Here is a 16,817-nt window from a genome sequence, read left to right as displayed (position 1 = left end):
ATTCTGTATGCGTGCAGTAGAAAGAAATGTATCTGAAGAGTTTAACAAGACCTATATTATCCAGCTAAGCTAAATAGCTCCTTTACTTAAGCTAAATGCTATCGCTAGCATGCTAACTAACAATATAGCTAGTATCTATACTAGCCAACACACAGATTTTGCTAACACACATATTTTAGCCTGATGATGTGAAGCAGATAAACTGTAAATGTTTACCATGTTCATATTAGCTTAGCCTGTTAGCATGCTAACATTTGCGCTAAATAAAGCTGAAGTTAATGGGAGCGTCATCCGATTTGCAAATATTTGGTCTTAAATCAAAGTATTGACGGTGACGTATCAACAATGCCATCCCTCACATCACACCAAACATCAAACAAAAATAAGTTAAATTAATTTAACACAACAAAACGGTATTAATAAGGCTAGCTTTGACCGTTTTGGAACACATGTAGCCACCAAACTGGCGTAACGCTAAACTGCAATGAAACGCATTCTCCAACGTTTAAGGATAGTTCACATGTTGTCAAGTCTGCATTAAAACAATGGTAACGTGCTCGGGCATCAAGAGCTTATTGGTTTCTGTAGTTACTCCTGTCTCTGAAGAGACGCTTTCTTAGCTCAACTCCAGTGAAAGAGAAGCATCTTTACACTGTGGATTCTGCCACCATTTTCATGTTGTTTTAAGACACACTTCCATGGTAGTAAAAGAAAAATCTGGCGAATGGTGTGTGTGTCTCAATTTTCTTATTTCCCAGAAAGGTCAAACTGAATTACCAAAAAAAAAAAAAATCACAAAGTCAATTCAGAAATGTATTTCAAAGTCATTATTTAATAAGACAATGTACAAAAATATTGGCGCTGATACAGCAGGCGTAGCATTGTGGGAAGTGGTTAGATAAGAACTATTAACGAGGAACAATATTGTAAATGTAGGGATGTAATGGTAGTTTGGAAAAAGAAAATCCTTCTGTAAATGACGTAAACACAGATTGATATTTGTGTCAGAATCCAGAACAAATGTTACTAAAAATCTAAGAAGTAAAAGGCCATATTTCAGACATTTATTTATTGTGTATCAGAGACGAGACAGTGGTCAGTTAGGGCACATTGTCATCTTGTTTTTACTTCCAAGGCATTGCTCGGTTTCATGGTTACTTTACTACACTTAAGACTACAAACGTTGTACTGGTCCTCTCTGCAGTGGGGAGGACTAAGCACGGTGAGCTCTGTGACGATCCCCAGTGCAAGGGTAAACATAAGGGGCTCGGGGCAAGTGTCAAGACCAGGGAAGTATGGGGGGGGGGGGGGGGGTTATTGTTCAAAAGTAGTACATTTCTAAAGCATATGTTTTATGATGACGTTAGACGCTTACAGGCTCTAAGAAGGGTTTAAGGGGCTGAAGAGGTTTTTGGGTATCTGTGGCTCAGTGGTTTCTACAGGATCTGTCGGGATCTTCCATAGCTCATGCCCTCCTGAGAGGCCCCCTTATTTGACCCCATCTGTAGACCGATCACGTTTTTGCCCGCCTTCAGCTGGTCGTCGCTGAAGTCCCGCTTGTTCTCCATGGATTTCCTGCAAAAAGAACGTCACTGAATTAATAGAGCTAAAACTGCAGTGTTCACTTATTCTAATTGGAGTAGATAAAGTGGTTGACATGTCATGTATTGGACCCACTTGAAGAACCAGTTGGGGTCTCCGTTGTATGTGCCTTCATCCTTAGTGAAGGCCAAGCTGCCCAGAGCTGACAGGGTCCTCTGCACCGCCGCCAGATCCTTACCTGCCCCCCACACACACACACACACACACACACACACACACACACACACACAGCAAGGATTATCAACTCCAGCATCACTCACATTTTGAAACTTCCAAATTGACATATCCAAGCACTTTTTACTCTACAGCGCAAACTTGTAAAAATGCAAAAGTGCTTAATCTCAAGCCAGGTTTTTTTGTCTTCTCCCATGAAACCCCGCCTCACCTTCCCAAAGGTCCACGGTCTGGAACATGTCGGTCTTGGTGACGCCGTACTTCTCCGAAGCGTTGAGGAACTGGGAGATCTGCTCCATCTGTTTGAAGGCCGCGGTCGAGCTCTGGATCTTCTTCACAGGTTTGTCTCCGGTGAACAGACTGTTGATCAGTTCACTCAGGACCTGGGGAAGACCAGATGGGAGGTAGAGGAGAAGGGGAAGAAGGGTATGAATGGATCTCATAGCAAAGTTTATTAGTCTGAATTTAGGGGCTGATTTATGAAATTGAAGATGTATTTTGACACCAGCTTTTTTGACATAACATCTAGAAGAGAAAAAAAGTAATCAAACGTGTGGAACTCACACATCCGTCCTTCAGCCAGGCCTGGAAGCCCATTTTTCCGGCCTCTGGCTTTCCCACACCGGAGCCACACTGGCGGCTGATCCACTCCACCAGAATCTGCTCCAGCTCAGGGTCGTACTTGCTGTCGATCTTATCCTGAACGTGCCGGCTCATGCCGAAGGCGGGACCTTTGTTAGCCATGCCGACTCCCTAAAGAGAGCGCGAAATGGAGGAAGGGAAGGAATTAAGGAGCGAGTCAAAGAGTCACGAAAAAAAAAAGGGTGAGAGCTGAGTAAATGTGATGATCCGCAGTTATATCTTCACTGGAATCATCCTTTTCTGCCATCTTGAGGATTCAAAGCAGAGAGTGTACTTATGACAAGATATAGATTTTACAAACTTACTGTTTTCTTGCACTTTTTTGTCCAAAAATTGTTGTTTTTAAGGCGATACAAACAAATATTCACATCGCAGCACTGTTGCACCAACATGCATCGCTGAGCAAATCATCTAGCTTGAATATATACTTACAAACACACTCAGATACTCCTTACATATACCATACTGTATATAATATGTAATACAATGTAGGACATGCAAGTCAAAAGCGTGTATATAAGCGTAGGCTCGGCACTTAATTTGAACACCTTTTCCCAGAACAGTGGCGGTAACAGCGTTGCGTCTCCTAATACACACCATTTAGCCCCATCAGGACCTGTGTCCGAGGCAAAGTGGTGTACAATGGGAGCTCTATATCAGCATTTGCATATTTATTTCCTTTTACACAAACACACACTCTGTCTCAACACATATATCATTGCCAGCATTTTATTTATTTTTTTGTCTTATGCCTCTATATTGCCTTTGGGCCGACAGCCAAGTGCAAAACCCCATATCAAAGTGCTTTCTGCAACCATCCAACCTTTGTTGCCATCTTGATGTCAGGTCGCTTCAACTTCCTGTTCCTGGGGAGGTTCAAAGTTCAAGTGTTAAAAGGTTCAAACCCAGGAGTTGACTGGAGGAGGCTCATCTCTGGAACAGCACGGGGAAATGTTGTGACCCGAGGGCAACAATAAAATGTATTTCACGAACAATTGGCAAAATGTTTTTCGATCGGTCACAGGATTTTTTTTTCTCCAGCTGGCAGAATTAATTCACTGCAAGTGACGGAATGTCAAGATGGGCCAAGATGTTTTAAGTAAATCTGTCTCATAATACTGACGATATACAAACTGAAGCTAACGTTCTTTCTCCTTTCCCTACTTAATTCTTTCTTCTATTTTCCTTTTCCTTACTTCTTTCCTCCATTGCTCCCTTACATCCTTCTTTCCTTCCTTCCTTCCTTTCTCCTCTCCATACAATTCTTCAACTGATAAGGGCACGTGAATCCTTAAAACCATAGATACAAAGGTTTAATCACAACGCTCACTTTTTAAATTGATTTAGCAGGAAGTTGCCTATAATTCCAAACTTTTTCACGAAAGCGTCTGACTGCTGCAGCTGGAAACGATCGAATGAGAGTCTGATTTCAGTAAGTAAAGTACCATTCATCACACAGGGTTTAACAGCAGTGCAGTATTTCTGACCTTGTGGTAACGCTAAACAAAGCACTTGTGTACTTGTTCCACGGCTGCAAGTAGATCTACTGCATGTCTGCATTAATGGATTCCTGCCCAGAGTGTCCGCAGAGTTTTACCACCAACCATGTGTAATATTCTTTGCCTTGCCTGCGGTGCTTTTCTAGGCCGCAAGAAACCAAACACACATGCTGGGCAACACGCTCACTTACATACAACCACAAGTTCAGATACTATATTTTATCTTCATATGTCTGTGTTTCCTTCTTCCTGGGACACACACACACACACACACACACACACACACACACACACACACACACACACACACATACCCGCTTGTTATTCCCACCGACATACGTCATTATATAATCATTATCACAGAGTCATGTTTTTCTGGTAACCTGTCTTTTTTTTTTCCATTGGCCTCTAGTTCTTCGCCTCATAAACTACTCTGTGGACCACAATTTTTAAATCACACATTACGCTCTTTGTCGGGAAAGAAATAGAAGTTATGTCAACCGCATGAACTCACTGCCTTCTAATGTCTTGAGAAGAGAAGAGACACACTATTTCTCCCTTGTGTCCATTATTAGTCTGTTTGTGAGCATTGCATGACAACCATTACATAATATTTTCAGAGGTCAAGGAAGTCCGTCAGGGCCTGTTCTCTAGTTCTGGTATTTATGTGTATCTAGGGACCTGTTGTTATACTTGGGACCCGGCCCAGAGCCAATAACTCAGGATTATCTGCCAAACAAGCTTCTGTGTTATCTGGCTGCTTCTGACTGCTATTTGAAGCAGTGCTCACTTAATTTCTGTAAACTGCATTCTAATACGTCGTCAGACCCAGTTGTTATAAACTCTCTCTATAAATCTGCCTTTTCAGAAACATGGGTATAAAGTAAGGGACGCTACATTGAATTCTTTAACTTTTCATATATTTGCTACAGCTGTTTCTGCAATTACTCCTTCTACAAGTGCTATAAGTATTACTGGTATTGGTGGTACTAAAGTTACTGTACCTCTGCAGCTGACAACTTGTACAACACTGCGTCAACAACAACTAAAATCTGTCCCTGCAACTTGCAAAAGCATGCATGTTGAACCTACATTTTAAGTGACATTTGAAGAATTTCAACAGATAAATGAGAAATAGAAAATATTTGATATTTAGAATGAAAAACAACAAACTACTAGTACTGTACTAGTACGACCATTTGTGGTTTTAAATCACTACTACACTGTAAAAACTAAAAGTGCTTTAAATAACCAATAAGGTAACTAAGGAACTTCAAGAAACCCTTTAAATATAATTAGATTACTCAAATTTCCAATTGGGTACTCAGAGAACTTAACATTACATAGAAGGTTCCTTCCTTAGAACTTTCCTTAGGATGATCTTCTTGGAAGAACCCTCAACAACCTAAAGGCTCCTGCAGGAACCTCTGACCACCACAGTGGGTTCCTAGGTGAACCCAGGGCCTAAAAGGGTTCATGAACCCCGGACTACTCAATGACCCCTTTCACTCAAGAAAACTCCTGGAAGAACTGAGGTTTTTCTTACCAATATTCCAATTTCCAATAGTGATTATAACCATTAAAAATAAGTTAGATGGAGGTCATCAAATGTTTCCAAGGAACGCTTCTACGATTCAATAATACGAGCGATTGAGCAATTACACAAAAGTCAAGACCTGCAGAAAAGACTACAATACAAAAAGGAAAATAAAGTCCGTCATGGCTCATTTCTAAAGTCCTAAAGCGCCGTATCCCACAAACATGACTTCATCCCCTTAGTCCCTCCATCCATCCAGCTCTCTCCTCTGTGTTGTGCTCTGTTTCTCTATTACCATGGTAAATCCTCACGGCGGAGCAGGAAACCAGTGTGAGGCCTGTGGCAGCGGCTTGAGAGGACATTGGCGTCATGCGGCCTCGCCTCCCTTACAAGTTAACTAGCTAACCGCCGCGTAATGATTTGGCACGTTATTAACTGCCTGGGACTTGTTAACAGTCATTGTAATAATTGTATGCTATAGAGGTCGGGGTTGTAAAACAGCTAAAAGCATCCTCGGGTTGAAGGACGCTCTTTCTCTCTCTTAGCTGATGTTCTGTGCAGTAACTCCATCCTCTTTTGTTTCATGGCTCTGGTTTATGAATCTGCTGCCTTTGCTCAGATGTGCCAGACTTTTATGAGCACCGTAAGCAGTTTTCTGAAACTGCTGCCAATTGCCAAAGACCTCTTCCAGGTTCTGCTTCTTCTTCTGACAAACTCAATAGCTGCTGTGCGTCTGAGATGAAGTATTTCTACTGACTCTGTTTCAGCCCCCTTCGCTCTGTTACGCGGATGCGGTTGGTTCTGCTGTGTTTATGTGCTGCCGCATGATTGGTCAGTGGAGATAGTGTTATCTGCCGCTCAGAAGCTAAACTGCCCACTGGTACACTTCACTTATGTTACTTCTGGCCTGTTTTTTTTTTTTTTACTGGAATCGCTGGGTGTGCTGCCATCTTTAGCAGTTTTTCAATTATTTAAAAAAAAACAACCTTGTTAAACAGAGGTTAGACATTTATGAGAATGTATCTCTGCGTGTCTGTTTGTTGTGCTTTCTACCTCCAGGGCTGCAGGCCGGACTGAGTCTAATCAGCGGCGTTGGACACACCTGGGACCGGTGTGTCCAACGCATTAAAGCCTGAGCAGCAGCAGTCCTTTACTGGCACTCTTCCTCTCCCCTTATACCGCCGTGTTGGTGGCTTTTGGTTACTTAACCTTGTTTTTACATCGCAACATCCATGCAGCACATTTTTCCACACATCCACTCCCGACACGTACTGACTTTACAGACTCCTCCCATCCTCTCGTTTGACTTATTTTCGCCTCTCCTGTGTGGTTGATAGCTGTACTGTACTGGTCTGTCCAAGTATGGCAGATGATTATTTGCTTGTGCAAATAGAAGTACGGACAGAGATATGCTCACCTCTCTGCTTCAACCTATCCTGGAAAATATATTCACCCTGAAATAATATCTGAACCAGTCACACTTAGGTTATAGTGGAAATCTTAATCAGCTTGTGTCATTTTAACAGATGATTATTATAAAACCGAACGAGTGAATAACACTCGATCGATCACATGAAACTAATTCTCACAGACATCAACACCCACACGGAAGGCAACAGCAACACAAACAAAATGTAACTTAGGTATGATATATATACACACATGTGACAGCTATTATTCAAATGCATCCCAAAGTGTATTTGCATACGGACCTCTCCTTGGACCTTTGGTTGATCACGCCGCTCTTATTTTGAAATGACTAAAACTTCTAAATTCAAACCCAGAAGATAAAGAACACATGCGTCATTTTTTTATTTTATATAGGAAGCCAGGAGGGCTTAAACACTCTTGACTGAGCGGTCTATAAAGCCATGTCCTACTAAGTGTCCCATGAAGCTTCATCCTACATGGAGGAATAAAATAAAAGTATACTCACTGTGTGAAGGAATAGGTCAGTTCTCTGCTGGCTACTAGTGAAGCGTGCGGGGTCGAGTGTGGATGCTTGACTGAGTGTTTGTATATGCGTCGCAGGGACCTCCCTCTCAAATAGGCCGGCTTAAAAGGAGCAGATGAGGAAAGATGACTTCACTAGTTTACCGAAAGAGAGAGAGAGAGAGAGAGAGAGAGAGAGAGAGGAGGAGGGAGTGTGAAGGAGAAAGAGGAGGAAGAAAGAGGAAGGAGGGGGGAAAAAAGGAAACTTCATCCTTAAAAGGGCATGGCCTTTCAGCAGCTCCCTCTCCCCGTCTGTCCGCTTACGTCTAGTTCAAAAGTCCAGCCTTATTTGGGTAGAGCTGTTCCCATGTGAGAGCAGAGACAAGCATGCCAGGCGGCGTTGGTTTGGTCGGCAGGAATTCTCCAAATACCTTCACCACATCCCTCCTCGTTCAAAGAGGGGAGAGGATGACTGGGCTGCTGGAAGAGGAGGAGTAGAGGTGGAGCGAGGAGAGACGGGACTCAAAGAAGCTGTAGAGAAAAGAGGGAAACAGTGTTAAGATGCAGGGAAGGAAGTATGTCAAAAATGACTCTTTGTTTTCAGGTTGTTGCGCATTTGGGGAAGGGGAGGACGAGGAGAGGGAGGAGGAGAGAGACAGAGGTGGGAGCGAGGAGGAGTAACAGAGTCACCGTAAATTCAGCCAGATAACTCCATGTAAGTCCTTGCTCTTCTGTGGCTGCACCCAGTGTGTGTGTGTGTGTGTGTGTGTGTGTGCACTGCCGCCATCACCACTCATGACATTTCCATCACTTTTTCATTCCATTACGGTCACTCTTTGGCAGCGTGTGAGAGGTGTCAGACGTTTGCTGCAGCTGCAGTTGGCTTCATTCTCACAGTGGAAAGTCAGTCCGACACTCTCGAGATGACCGACACCTGTGTACCCACTCTTACTTAAACACACACGCACACACACACACACACACACACACACACACACACACACACGTGGGGTTCATAGACGAAGCAGTGACAAATCAGATTGCAATCTCTGGCTTGTACACATTTTGTTTACTGTCCATAAACACAAGCCTGCATCGTTGGCCTTTTGCAGTGTGAACGAAGCACGTGTGCATGAAGTAAATGGTGAACATCTGCATTATATTCGCAGTGTCATTCCTTTGTGATATTAGGAAAACAACCTGGTCGCTATCACAAGATACTTCTGTTGTAATCACAAGAAAAAAAAATCTGTCTTTAACATTTTGAGTCTGTTTTTTTTAGTGGCTGTGGTCATCTCATTAAGTCCTGCTGCGATCAGCTGTAAGTAGGAACCAAGCCAGATGTTTGTTTGTGCACAATCAATTACAGCGGAGCGGCCGTTGGCGATGAAAGCCTTGTACTCGTTGTCATGTGTTTTGCTGGCTGTGTTTTCAGGTACGTGATTAATTCTCCTTTCATAGTCGACTCTGACGAAAACTACGGGAGGAATTAAAACACCACAATGAAAACAAAGCAAACAAAGAAATGAAGTCGAGTACAGTACGCACTATATGTATTTCTACTAACTAATTTATACTCAAATTATGTTTTGAAGGAAATGCAATGCCACCCGGATTATGTTCCCTATTAACATTATGAGGTTCAGTTAATGAATCTGAGTTACAAACATGTTGATGTTTTACATCAGTAAAACTTTTTTATGGTTTTGTTTTTAACTCACAGGTTATGGTTTAGGGGAAAGATGGTACCTCTGTATAATAATGAAATAATGAAACATCCAGTCTTTTCTTTAGGTACGATTATCAATACTAAATTTAAATTTGTCAAATACTTTGCTTTATGACACAGGACTTAGTGGAAAGTAGTACTGTTTTATTTATTATACAGGTGAAACAAGTCAATGTCTTTATGACCAAACATGTGCAGTTTAAATACACTGTAAGACTTTAATGTAACTTTACATCATAACAGTAAAAAAAGAAATGCTTTAATTACAGTTAGTTGCTGTGATCTTCTGATACAGTAGACAAACTGTAGATTAATTTACTGTAATTTTACAGTAAAACTTTTTACAGTGTTACTTTTTTCAGTCAGTCAACAGCCTTTCTGCTCAGAAAACAAAGAAGTTTACTCTTTTCAAAATTCATTTCACATATATATATATATATATATATTTGTGCCAGAAATGCCCTAAAATAGCACAATCAGCAGTTTCACCGAGCAATGTTGGATATAAAAAATGATAGATGTCACGGATACTTCCTTAAGTCCTATGATGCTCTGAGTGAGACCTTTATCTCTCTGACAGGTGAAATGAACTTTATCACCAATAGACACAGAAAACATAGTTCGATATTTTGGGAAAATAACATTTTGGGAAATGCGCTCGTTCTCTTTCTCGGGGAAACAGTTAACCTGCCTCTCTCTCAAGAGGTTACAATAATCCACCTCCCTGCTAATCTAAGCCTCACCTGGCTGGAGCTGGAGTCAAACTATTCCTTTAAGGTATGTCAGGGCTTCCTGCTACCTGGTATTAGTTATCTATGGAATGACTGGTATGTCTAAAAGCTCTGTGTGCAGCATGAAGATGCTCCTACGTCATGTGTTTATTCAACTGAAGGAATTCACAGCCCGTCTGTGGTTTGTGTTCATTTGTAATAAGCTTCCATTAAAGGCACTTGTTTACTGTGTTATACTCACGGGCCAAATCCTAGCAGCGCTATGACTCCCAGATTATATCAATGCCTCTGACTGCTACCTATTTCCATTAATGGTCTATGTGTATGTCAATGTGTGTGTGTGTGTGTGTGTGTGTGTGTGTGTGTGTGTGTGTGTGCGGCAAGCTGAAGTACATACCAAATTTAAAAACAAAGGCACGTCACCTGTCAAATTAACTTTTATTATCTTCAAAACAAAACAATGTCACACTTGTTCCTCTGTACACAGACAGTTGTGTCTATTCACATGCATCGTACACATGTTCTAATGATGCAAATACATCCAAACGTTCTGATTTTATACTATGCAAAAATAAAAGTGTGCACCACCTTGTGTGTGTGATCATAAATGCCTGCATACCGGTGGGTGGCAAAGAACTCTACTTTGTTTCATGAATCAGCAGCTCAGAGGATGAATGGATTTTTTTTTTTTTTTTAAGGTCCTGGAATCTGAAAGTTTAATACCCATACTCATCAGCGTCGGGGTACAGTATGTAACCGGTAAATATGTTGTAATTCAGCTGTCCGCAGAGCTTCCTCCCGATCATCAGCTCAGTGTAGACCTGATCGCCTCGCTGCAGCTTCAGCACCAACACCTGAAAGAACGGACGGCGAACACGTGTCACGTTTCACGGAGCCATTAAAGTCAACGCTAAAATGGGACCGTGCTTTCGCCATCAGGGGTCCCTCGGCCGAGGAACGACCTGAGGAGACGAGGCTCGCAGAGTCAGAAATATCTATCTTTATTTATTTACTGTTTCGATTGGTTTCATTGTTTCATCTGTACTGATCGTCAGATTTTTTTTCCCGTGTCTTACGTGATTGCCGTTGTCTTCAAAGTCTTCTCGGTTGTTCTCCCACACGCTGACCGCCACCACTCCGTTCTTCATGAGCTGGACCTTTACAGATACGACAAAAACACAAAAGAATTAAGTCTTGCGGTTGCCATGCCGGTAAAGCAGCTGGATTTGTTCAGAAATATTGGTGAAGCCTGTCTGGGTTTACTTTATGGTAGAGGAGCTCATCCCTCCCCACTTTTGAGTAGACGGTGAAGGAGAAGACATAAACACCAGCACAAGGAGCAGTGAAGACACCTGGAGAGGGTGGGGAGGAGTTAGTGGAAAATAAAAATGGTAAAGCTTTCATAAATCATGTGTGTGTGTGTGTGTGTGTGTGTGTGTGTGTGTGTTTCCTACCCAATGAAGGGTGATATCCATTCGCATCGTTCAGACTGACGTTGGAGTAGGGGATCGGCACATTGGTATTGAAAGGACCGAAGCAAATATTGGTAGATCCAGCAGTTAGAACCATGGTGGCTTTGAAGGCAATCTGGCTGTAATCTGAGAGTAAAAGAGAGAGAGAGAGAGAGAGAGAGAGAGAGAGAGAGAGAGAGAGAGATTTATTTGCACTATACATAAAAAGTCCCTAAAAAAAGATTTGTGAACTTCCTGAGTGTGTATCGCTGCATGCGTTGGTCCTAATCAGTGTACGCACGCTCACCTGTGAGCTTTTTCACTTTGTATTCCAGCGAGATGATATCGTGCCACAAGTATTTAACCCTCCCGTACACATCCTCCTCTAGTTTGAACATTCGATCGGCTGCACAGCAGCAGCCACGCTGGTGCTGGAAGGCACAGTTGCAGTCCCACTTGACACACGGCCACTTCCTTTCCCCTTCCCATTGGACTGCATGGAGGAAGGCAAAGTGAGACGTGAGAGACACACTTTGGATTGCGAAGCATCCACAACAGACGCTCGGGTGACAGATGATACGACTGTGTGGATGAGTGCTGGATGAAAAGGAATGAAATGCGTTGGCTCACGTGCTGCCTCTTTCAGCCGCTCAATGCCGGCGGACGGGACCTCCCCACGGCCGCGGAGAAACTGCGACACCAACAGAAACACAAGTGGTAATACAACCATCTGGGGAAAAAAAAGAAGAAGAAAAACGTTTTCAGCATCCAGTCATGGGTTAATATGCACCCAAACCAGAGAGGATAATTGCACAAGTGGTTTCAGAAACATGTACAGTATGTAGCCCAATTTGCACTTTATGGTTTGGTGTCCAATATGCAAATAATTGAGAAAAGAAATTCAAACATCCAGCATCTAGTGGTTATAAATCTCTTCACGAAGGCTTAAATTATGGAATAATCAATGTTATAAAGGTATCCAAAAGTGACAGGAAGTATAAATAACACAACTGACTTTAATTAACCCAGGTATTTACCAATATCCATTGATTTGCTAATCTAACAATTACTCTTTTCTCGTTTTTTTGTGGCACAAAACCTCATCGCTATACCCAATAATTAGCGAAAATATTTCAGTTAGTTATTGGGTTTAATGATGGTGATTGACAGACAGCGAGACCAATTACGTTTTTTTTAAAAACTGTATAATTTGAAACATAAACTTACTGTTTTTTGTTCCTCGCTATCCTCGGTCTGAACGACTACGACAAGTTCTTGTGAGTTCGTCAAACTGAGAGTAAGAGTTTTGAGCAGGGGATGGTTTTAGCTTCCTATTGATGCACTTCAGGTGATGTCCTCCCCTTTAGGAGGTAAATGACGCCTCCTCACATGTAGGCACACACACACACACACGCGCACACACACACACACACACACACACACACACACACACACACACACACACACACAGAGGTTTCACAGCCAAACACTATCACTCCAATTCCTACCACAAAGAAGGAGCCATTTAATACAGTCCACTAAATGTTTTTAGAACAAGAATTGATCTTGTTGCACCGTTCAGGACACTGTTGTTTGGACGATAATAGCCCGTATTAGGACAGTAGTGTCTGATTTCCAACACCTGGCTAGAAATGTTATTTTGGAGAGCTTTGTCATCAGGATATAATGGACCACAGACATGAAGACAAAAGAAGATGGCGGGAAAGTGTGATCAGTTCATGGCCTAGATCTGGGAACAAAATACAGTGTCACCCAGTTCTCATGCTGAGAAAGAAGGAACAGAGTAATGATACTGTTTGTTCCCGTGTTTACTGTGATTTTACGTTTTTTTAGATATCCGTCCTGTAAAATCTTTCTTGCCATGTTATCTAGATGTTATCTATCCATTTGAGGAGGAAGAAAGAAGCTTATATCAAACCAATTCTCTCTCAATCTGACCTGGGAAAAGTCATTCATGCATTAATCTTTTCAAGACTCGATTACTGTACCTCCCTTTTCTCTGGCATCGACCAAAAGTCACTAGGTAAGGTAAGAGTAACTGACGTTAACTATATTAAATAAGCGCTAACGTTACTATCGTCCAAAGGAAGCTAGTATCACCTTGCTTCAATGGTAAACTATATTCAACAGATAAACTTTGCCTCATATCTAGTCGTGGGCTTGTTAAAATAAAATTGATTGTAAAAGAAATAGTAAAAGTAACACATTTTGTATATTTTTTATATCATTTTAGATTTATTTCCCTCCCTGATAGCATGTTGTAGTGCCACGTCAATCTCCTTTTTATTTACTAACGGCTAACAGAACTTTCAGCACACACAATGCTGCACCGGCTCACTTTCATTATTTGCACGGTGTGTTTGGCTAACTGCTAACGGCTAACAGAACTTCCAGTACACAGTTCTGTTCCTCGCTGCCACTCGGCCGCTGCTGACAGGGCAGACAGCTTGATGAGTTTAATTTTGCTTTTGGCAAGATTGTACAACGAGTCTGATACGACGACTTGGAGACGATTGCCTGCATCCATTGCCGCTTGTTGACATGTGTTTTATGACACCTTATAGGCTATTGGTGTCTAGAGGGGGTCTTGGCCGACTTTGGGTTGTATTCATTCAATCACACAATACACAACAGTCTCACGGCAGTTCGTGTAATAGTCACGAAATGCAATCAATTGGTTTCGTGTAGAGGGACACAAAATGTCTGTTTTTGTTGTGTTGCTTGGGACTTTTTTTCAGGACGACTATACGTTAAAACCTTAGGTTAGGTTACGGCAACAAAACCACCTAATTAGGTTATGGAAAACATTATCGTTGGCCTTAAAATACACTACAAACAGTAGGGCTTAGGCAACAAAACCACAAGCAGTTAGGTTTAGGCAAACGACACCATTAACTACAACGCAGTATCGCACATCGGTCTTCTTGTTGAGAGTTCTGTTTGTTGGACCCGCCCACCTCACCTCCAGCCTACCAGAAATGTGCATATTATAAAGTATGTCACATGCTCTGACTGTTGCTTTGTCACGTGGATGCATTTAATGTGTCAACCACAAATAACGCTCCTAATTGACTTTCAATTGGCTTTATTTTTGTGCTGAATGAAAAAACGGACAATTTCGTGTCCTTGTACACTAATACCAATAGATTGCATTTCGTGATTTTTTTTTTCACTAACTACCATGATACTTGGCTGCAATACACACCTGGCAGAGATGTGTACTCTGAAGTTTTCTCAGGTAATTATTTTGTAGATAAACAAATATTTTTGCTGCATTATTGAACATTAAACACTGTGGTATTCCCAAAATAAATGTAGCCCAACAAAAAAAAACGTATTTAGCTTCATTAAAACTTAAAAAAATATCATTCATAGACCTGTATGCATACTCATCAACTCCAATCCATATATCAGTTCCATTGAAAATGGTAAAACCACAGGCTACCAAGAATAGACAGCAAAGCAAGGGTAATATTTCAATACTTTAATTTTGTCAACAACTTCTTCCATGTAGACACCACACATTAAGTCATCTTCAGTTGAAACAAAATACAACTATAATACCATCCTGCTTTGTTTAAGATCCTAATTTATTTTCTTGTGATTCTGCAGGCGCATGGGTGTTAAGTGAATTTCTTAAAATCATTACAAGACATCATTTTTGCATACGTTGAATCCAGATATGGTGTATTTAAAAAAGATGTCTTCTAGCAGACTCTAACCTTGTTAGTATGAAAAGAGTCGAAACACAAAAACACTATGCGTCCCTATTTCATTCGGTAGGATAAAGAAGGAAGGCACTGAAAGTGTTATGCTGGCTGCTGTCGTCGCATATGAAACATCCACTGGGCAGGTTGACGGCCACCGTGTCCCCGGCCTTCAGGTGGAGGGCCACGACTGTAGTGGTGCTGTCCTCTTGATCGCGCTCATTTCCTTCTCTGGGTCCCGCCACCAATTGGCTGTTAACCAGCAATTCGGCACAGGCGACCATTTTCCCACCAGGAGCACCAGTGTCACTGTAGACGGTGAGGGCGAGGCTGTAGACGCCAGAGTGCGGAGCGGTGAAGACGCCGGTATCCGCGCTGTAGCCATTACCCAGGTTGATGAAGACGCGTTTGTAGGACAGGAGCTTGGCGAAATTGTAGGGGCCGTGGCATATTGTTTTGTCATTGGTTAGAGAGGCAGAGAAGGCGCTGCGACTGGCTGGAGATGCAACAAGGGGAGACAACAGGTTGGAATTTGAAAAAAACTAACTTCTCATAAGAAGAAAAGTCTTCTTTAAGATGCTTTTATAATTGCACGTGTATCTGCATTGTGTAACTCACCTTTCATTTTGTCCAGACTGTGCTTTGTTTGTTCGTATTCCTTCTCCAACGTGTTCAAAGTCGTGTTAAAGTACGTCGTCAGCCTGTCCATCTCTTTCAACATCGTACAGCACCCACAGGAACCCGAGTCCGTAACACACTCTAAAAGACAAAGCACACACACACACACACACACACACACACGTGAATACACTTGCAGATGAGAATAAATGCAGACACGCTGATTATGCGCCAACAATTCCTCACCACTGCCTGGTCCGAGGGTCGGAATCGGTCCGCTGAGGTCCCAAGAAAAGGGAAGGGCCGCATGCAGCAGACAGATCAGCACGATAGCTGGAGGGTTAAAAAAAAAAAAAGGAGCAAAGGCATGTAGCGTTAATGTAGCTTTACACTAGTTGCCTGCTACTGTATTGTTTGTTGTATTTGTTGTATATCTGAACCATTGCTACCTGTGTAAATGTATTAAGTCTCACCTCTCATGCTGACGGCTTCAGAAGGGTGGAAGGTGTGATAAAGTGTAGTGGAAGTATCACAGGTATATAATTTTTTTTCTCAGAGCCCCTCCCTGGTTAGGTTTTTATTCATCCTCTTCTATTATCGCTCCTCCTCGCTTTTTGTTTTCGCCCTACTTTTCTTGATAACTGAGGATGTTTTCTCGTTATCACCAAGTGCTCTCACTTCCCCCCCCAAAAAAATCGCACACACCCTCCAGGGCTTTGTGTGCAGGTTTCACCTATATCATGTAAGAGCTGCGTGATAGTTTAAATAATATTTTATATGCTTTGCTGATCATTTTAGCCTAACGTGTAGAAAAAACACCAAATGGCTCAAATGAGTAAAATAATTGTCTCGGGCAGCTGCACTGTTTTCCTGTGTAGATATATACTACTTCATCTAATGTTATACACTGGTAGAAGAGGAAGAATAATAATTCATAATGTGTGGCTACCAGATCACAGAGAGTGATGTTAAAAACTGCTCTATTAAAGGTAGAAATATATAAATAAATAGATGTGTTATAGACACTATGTACAGAATAAGACCCTAAAAAAAGGCCATAATATGCTCAAGTTAAATTTGGACTGTAGTCTTTACATATATATTTTAACAATATGTATTTTACTCTACTTATACGTGTTTGTTATGGCTTGTATTTCATCTGTCTGGATGATAC

At 41.8% G+C, this 16,817-nt stretch overlaps 3 protein-coding genes across 4 annotated transcripts; all 3 read right to left on the bottom strand.

Moving 5' to 3' along the window:
• Window positions 1-812: 812 nt before the first annotated feature.
• On the bottom strand, window positions 813-7,505 carry tagln (transgelin). Of its 2 annotated transcripts, XM_068706955.1 has the most exons (6): window positions 7,391-7,496; window positions 3,242-3,284; window positions 2,341-2,529; window positions 1,988-2,159; window positions 1,678-1,780; window positions 813-1,575 (listed from the first exon to the last, which is right to left on the bottom strand). In XM_068706955.1, the coding sequence occupies exons 2-6, from the start codon at window positions 3,251-3,253 to the stop codon at window positions 1,437-1,439; spliced, it is 615 nt and encodes a 204-aa protein (XP_068563056.1). In that variant the 5' UTR covers window positions 3,254-3,284; window positions 7,391-7,496; the 3' UTR covers window positions 813-1,436. The 2 variants fall into 2 exon arrangements, with proteins under 2 accessions (XP_068563056.1, XP_068563065.1); XM_068706964.1 differs by lacking the exon at window positions 3,242-3,284 and having other exon boundaries at window positions 7,391-7,505.
• A 2,772-nt stretch (window positions 7,506-10,277) lies between these two features.
• cbln18 (cerebellin 18) lies at window positions 10,278-13,319 on the bottom strand. Its single transcript, XM_068711564.1, has 8 exons — window positions 13,257-13,319; window positions 12,525-12,678; window positions 11,928-12,027; window positions 11,605-11,790; window positions 11,301-11,444; window positions 11,110-11,198; window positions 10,923-11,003; window positions 10,278-10,700 (listed from the first exon to the last, which is right to left on the bottom strand). The coding sequence occupies exons 3-8, from the start codon at window positions 12,025-12,027 to the stop codon at window positions 10,563-10,565; spliced, it is 738 nt and encodes a 245-aa protein (XP_068567665.1). The 5' UTR covers window positions 12,525-12,678; window positions 13,257-13,319; the 3' UTR covers window positions 10,278-10,562.
• A 1,557-nt stretch (window positions 13,320-14,876) lies between these two features.
• On the bottom strand, window positions 14,877-16,204 carry LOC137873165 (complement C1q-like protein 4). The gene is made up of 4 exons (XM_068711533.1): window positions 16,117-16,204; window positions 15,890-15,976; window positions 15,644-15,784; window positions 14,877-15,521 (listed from the first exon to the last, which is right to left on the bottom strand). The coding sequence occupies exons 1-4, from the start codon at window positions 16,121-16,123 to the stop codon at window positions 15,091-15,093; spliced, it is 666 nt and encodes a 221-aa protein (XP_068567634.1). The 5' UTR covers window positions 16,124-16,204; the 3' UTR covers window positions 14,877-15,090.
• Window positions 16,205-16,817: the final 613 nt, after the last annotated feature.

This window comes from Cebidichthys violaceus, unplaced genomic scaffold, assembly GCF_023349555.1.
Source record: "Cebidichthys violaceus isolate CVI_PGR_0920_01 unplaced genomic scaffold, fCebVio1.0.p SCAF_1, whole genome shotgun sequence".
Classification (NCBI taxonomy): Eukaryota; Metazoa; Chordata; class Actinopteri; order Perciformes; family Stichaeidae; genus Cebidichthys; species Cebidichthys violaceus.
The sequence above is the reverse complement of the archived record's forward strand: the minus strand, read 5'-3'. Positions and strand labels throughout refer to the sequence as shown.

What these genes read in the sequence shown, in the direction of transcription:
- LOC137873165 (XM_068711533.1), bottom strand. An exon ending in GACCCTCGGACCAGGCAGTG is followed by an intron (nt 15,785 to 15,889) that starts GTGAGGAATTGT and finishes TTTGTCTTTTAG; the next exon opens with AGTGTGTTACGGACTCGGGT. An exon ending in CAGTCTGGACAAAATGAAAG is followed by an intron (nt 15,522 to 15,643) that starts GTGAGTTACACA and finishes TTGCATCTCCAG; the next exon opens with CCAGTCGCAGCGCCTTCTCT.
- cbln18 (XM_068711564.1), bottom strand. Translation starts at nt 12,027, where the DNA reads ATGGTTGTATTACCACTTGTGTTTCTGTTGGTGTCGCAGTTTCTCCGC. An exon ending in GCGGCTGAAAGAGGCAGCAC is followed by an intron (nt 11,791 to 11,927) that starts GTGAGCCAACGC and finishes TCCTCCATGCAG; the next exon opens with TCCAATGGGAAGGGGAAAGG. An exon ending in TTGAAGACAACGGCAATCAC is followed by an intron (nt 10,701 to 10,922) that starts GTAAGACACGGG and finishes CCGTTCTTTCAG; the next exon opens with GTGTTGGTGCTGAAGCTGCA.
- tagln (XM_068706955.1), bottom strand. An exon ending in GACCGTGGACCTTTGGGAAG is followed by an intron (nt 1,781 to 1,987) that starts GTGAGGCGGGGT and finishes TGTGGGGGGCAG; the next exon opens with GTAAGGATCTGGCGGCGGTG. An exon ending in GACCCCAACTGGTTCTTCAA is followed by an intron (nt 1,576 to 1,677) that starts GTGGGTCCAATA and finishes TTCTTTTTGCAG; the next exon opens with GAAATCCATGGAGAACAAGC.